The 4,188-nt window shown below is 38.0% G+C and overlaps 1 protein-coding gene across 1 annotated transcript; it reads left to right on the top strand.

Annotated features, from left to right (window-relative positions):
• Window positions 1-914: 914 nt before the first annotated feature.
• Window positions 915-4,188, top strand: GNRH1 (gonadotropin releasing hormone 1). The gene is made up of 3 exons (XM_037497235.2): window positions 915-1,118; window positions 2,165-2,257; window positions 4,000-4,188. Exons 1-3 carry the CDS (start codon window positions 978-980, stop codon window positions 4,039-4,041), a joined length of 276 nt encoding a protein of 91 aa, XP_037353132.1. The 5' UTR covers window positions 915-977; the 3' UTR covers window positions 4,042-4,188.

Genomic DNA, 4,188 nt, shown 5'->3' with positions numbered 1-4,188 from the left:
AGATTGCAGGATCCTGGAAAAGTTTCATATAAAAAGAAAGCTAAAGAAAAGTCACAGAACTCAATACTCCAAAGACAGCTTGGGATTCTTTTGGCTCTTTGCCCACAAACAGGTAAAATGCTTTCTATTTCTAACATGGTTTCTAGACTGCATGCTATACTCTGTCTATGGGGCATTTTATACCCTAAGGGCTGAGTCCAAGTGTGATGGTGTCTAAACAAACCTTGACCTTCAGAGATCCAGGCTTTGGAGAATTGCAACAGCTTATCAACCAGTGTTTGATTTTGCCTCCAGTCTCTTCCCCATCAAATGAAAGTTAATTTGAAGACTCTCTGTGAGAATACCATATGTGATGAGACCATTTCTGACCCCTGTGGCCAAGGAGGCATCTGGTCTGTGACTCAGGGCTGTGAGAGGTGTTAAGTCCTGTCTCACTCTCACAGATGGTCTAGTCAGAAGTAACCACCGGAAGATTAAAGGACAGACACTCAACAAAGCGCCACCAGTAACATGGTGTAGCCATTTAATGTCAAGCAAGTCTATATTACCCAGAGACTCCTGGTAGGAGCTACTTTTCAGAGCAAATGGCCCAATTCTCTCTACTTAAGGAATGGCATAGTTGAAAAGCAATCACATGGAAAAAATGTTAAGGCAAAAAGGTGAACTTGACAAGGCAGGAATCCTGGAGTTTGGATAGCCAAATAAATAATAAAAAATAAAAATAGACTAGCTTTATATTAAAAAGTAATGAACAGATGAGTTTAAAGTATATACTGCTTTTGCCCCTAGTGCTAGGAATCTCAAGGCTAGAACTTGGTAACGCAGGTTTCAGTGTCTTCGTGTGAATTGTAGACGAGTCCTACCTTCCATTCTCTGTGGAGCTAGTGACACAGATTTTAGGCTTTTTTACATAAGAGGTCTCTACTGTTTGCTCCACGCATTCTGGGTCTTTTTTGACTGCATTGATATTTCTTAGAATGGAACCAGTTCCGAAAATTCTAGCTGGGCTTATTCTGCTGACTTTATGTGTGATGGGCTGCTCTAGCCAACATTGGTCCTACGGATTGCGCCCTGGAGGAAAGAGAAATGCTGAAAATTTGATCGATTCTTTCCAAGAGGTATGTTTTTCTCAGTTTTCAAATAATATGTAGCTTATTTGATTCAATTCCACTATGCTAAACATTCAGTGTGTGCCCTTGTACAGCTGCTAGAGGCTCTGTCTCGGGTATTCCAGGGGCAATGAGACACAAAGGCAAGCCTCACTCCTTTCAATTCAGACAGAACTAAGGAAGCAAACAGCAGGAACTCCTTGAAGAGAATACAGGAACCAGTACAATGTAGTATGTTGTATTGCAAAGAAAATCCTAGAATTTCTGCTTGTGTGTGTGTGGTATGTTTTTTTTTTTTTTTCATCACCTATTTAGACTTTCTGGGATACTAGGCGAGCAATATACTTTACAGCTTAAAAATAAGTATCCTTTTCAATAATGCATGCCCTATAACTTTACAGATAATGGCCATTTAAGCTAAGAAGCTGGGGACCACTAGAAACATGCAGTTAGTAATCTCAAGGAGAAAAAATCGTATCCTGGAAAATTGCTGCGTTCAATTTAATATCGATGACAGAACTATTATCACTGAGAGAGGGGACTTATTTTTTATTTTATCTATATAGTGGGAAATCTTGGGGTCACATGAGGATTACATGGAAGGGGCCGTATATGTTATCTAGTTAATTCAAAAAAGGTTAGTGGATTCACAAAAAAATTTATTTTGATTTTTAAGTTAATAGGAAACTAGGCCCTAAAGGATGAGTATTGAGGATGAGAAACTCAGGTTTAGAAGCTTAAAACAATTTGGTTTCCACTGGGGGGAAAAAAAGCCTTCTTTGTGGAGAAATAATAAAGATAATTTCTATTATAAGTAAAGATATATGTGAAGCAGCTCTCATTTAACTATGACATGTTTAGTAAAAACTAGAAAATAAAAAACTCTACTCAAAACGATAAAGTCCCACCCCAACCCCACAAATTTTCAGTCCTATAGTTCCCTTGACCTCGCATTCCATAGACAATGGGGGCGGGGGAGCAGAGGTGGAGGGGAGGTTAGAAAATACCATTTTAGTTTTAGTTCCATCTCCAAGAATAACATTCTTTTTCTTCAGGTAGCCAAGGAGTCTGATCAACTAGTAGAGCCTCGCTTTGAATGCACCATTCGCCAACCCCCCTCTCCCCTCAGGGATCTGAGAGGAGCTCTGGTGAGTGACACTGATAATAACATGGAGCTTTTGAGATGGAAAGGCCCTTGGGTGGGACAACCACATGTCAGGCTGTACAAGGCTTACCCTCCCGACTGCCAGGCTCTTCCGTGTGGGGCTTTATGATTGCGTGGCCCTTCTTTTCAGTGGCGAGACAGCACAGTCCATTGGGACTTATCTTTTTCTTTCTCAATTCCGTAAACTTTTTCTCCTCATCTGAGCTCTAGCCTTTGGGCTGACAAAACAAATTTCTTCCCATTGCTCTATATCAGCTCTTCAAATATATTCAACAAACCCCCTAGACTCTTGACCAGATTCTTCCATTGTATTTAGGATGATATAGTTTTTCCAAACCTTGGAAAATGTAGAGATCAAAAACAGTGCTCTATTTTTTTTGTTTTTTGCCTTGAAATAAAAAAATCCAAACTTGTAAATTTATAATTCAGTCACATATTTGGTTTCCAATTTTCTTTTTAGTTTTTTAAAATTAATTAAAATTTTTGTCTTATGTTGTTGTAGTCCCTCTAGTTCCCCCACCACCATGTCACCCATGAACCATCACCATATTCCCGTATGTTCAACCCTCCCCTGTTTTGATCCTGCTTTGCTGTATGCTTCAGTCTCTGGTCAGCTTGCTAGTTTTGACTTTTCTTGAGCTTTTGTTTGATCTTTTGTTTGATTTCTCTGTATTCCATGCAGAAGTGAGACTATCTGATATTTGATATTTATCTTTTTCCTTATTTCAGCTAACATAATCCCCAATAGCTCCATCCATCTTACTGCAAATGGCATGAGTTTATTTTTTTAATTGCTGAGTAATATTCCATTGTGAAAATATAACACAACTTTGACCCATTAGTCTATTTGGGGGCATTTGGGTTGTTTCCATATCTTGGCTATTATAAATAGTTGCAATACACTGTTGCAGTAAAATATTGCAATAAACATAGGAGAGCAGGTTTCCATTCGAATTAGTGTTTTTGTGTATTTGGGTAGATTCCTAAGGAGTGGAATCACTGGGTCATATGGTAGATCTATTTTTAGTGTTCCTAGGTACCTCCACACAGTTTTCCATAATGGCGGGACTGGTTCCCAATTTTCTGACAGCACTTTGATGATCTCCAGATTCCCACCCAAAATGGAAATCTACTAACATGGTTTTAGATATTTAAAATATATGTAAAGAGAATTGAATATAGAAGCTGACTCTTGAAATCAGTATGGATGTTCTTGGAGTAGTATGTTGTCCATTCAAGCTCGTCAGAAGGCACTGCCCTTCATTACCGATCGTCCCGAAAGCAAGGAGAGTGTCAGGAAATCACACATGATGATAAGCTACTCTTTCCATTTTCTCCATTTCCACCCACAGAACAAAGAAAATGACAGGTATCTCTATTTCCTTTCTTTCTCTAATCCTGTTTACCACATCATAAAAATGAGAAGTGAAATTTCCCAAGCAGGACCTCAGAAGGAAGGAGTGGAAGCAAAGGTTAGGTTAAGAGCAAATCAACAAATCTGACTTTTCTTTCCCTTTTTTCTTCACATCTTATCCTTAAGCCATTAATGTAGCTTTTCTGTTTATTAAAGAGATGCTATATTCTGTATCCCTTCAGTACTGTCTAGTGCACAAAAACCAATGAGCTTATTCTTTTTATATTGATATTTTAGAAATTAAAATGCCAAAACGTAATGAAATTCAGCTAGTTAAATCAATTTCAATATATTTGTTACCTGTTTTTCAGGAAAGACTGATTGAAGAGGAAAAGGGGCAGAAGAAAATTTAAATCCGTTGAGTCCCAACGATTGACAAAACAAGTATAATTCTAGCATTGAAATTTGTGATCCATTTAATAGCTGTAAGTTAATTGTGTGAATTTTAGAAATTCTTATGCCAAATAGCACATATTTCATAATAAAGTTCCATGGTGTGA

Source organism: Talpa occidentalis, unplaced genomic scaffold (assembly GCF_014898055.3).
Source record: "Talpa occidentalis isolate TD23 unplaced genomic scaffold, MPIMG_talOcc4v2.1 talOcc4.8, whole genome shotgun sequence".
Classification (NCBI taxonomy): domain Eukaryota; kingdom Metazoa; phylum Chordata; class Mammalia; order Eulipotyphla; family Talpidae; genus Talpa; species Talpa occidentalis.
Note: the sequence above shows the minus strand (reverse complement) of the source record. Positions and strands in the feature narration are given on the sequence as shown.

Coding starts and splice junctions, on each gene's coding strand:
- GNRH1 (XM_037497235.2), top strand. CDS start 978: ATGGAACCAGTTCCGAAAATTCTAGCTGGGCTTATTCTGCTGACTTTA. Junction 1,119..2,164: donor TGATCGATTCTTTCCAAGAG/GTATGTTTTTCT, acceptor CTTTTTCTTCAG/GTAGCCAAGGAGTCTGATCA. Junction 2,258..3,999: donor GGGATCTGAGAGGAGCTCTG/GTGAGTGACACT, acceptor CCTGTTTTTCAG/GAAAGACTGATTGAAGAGGA.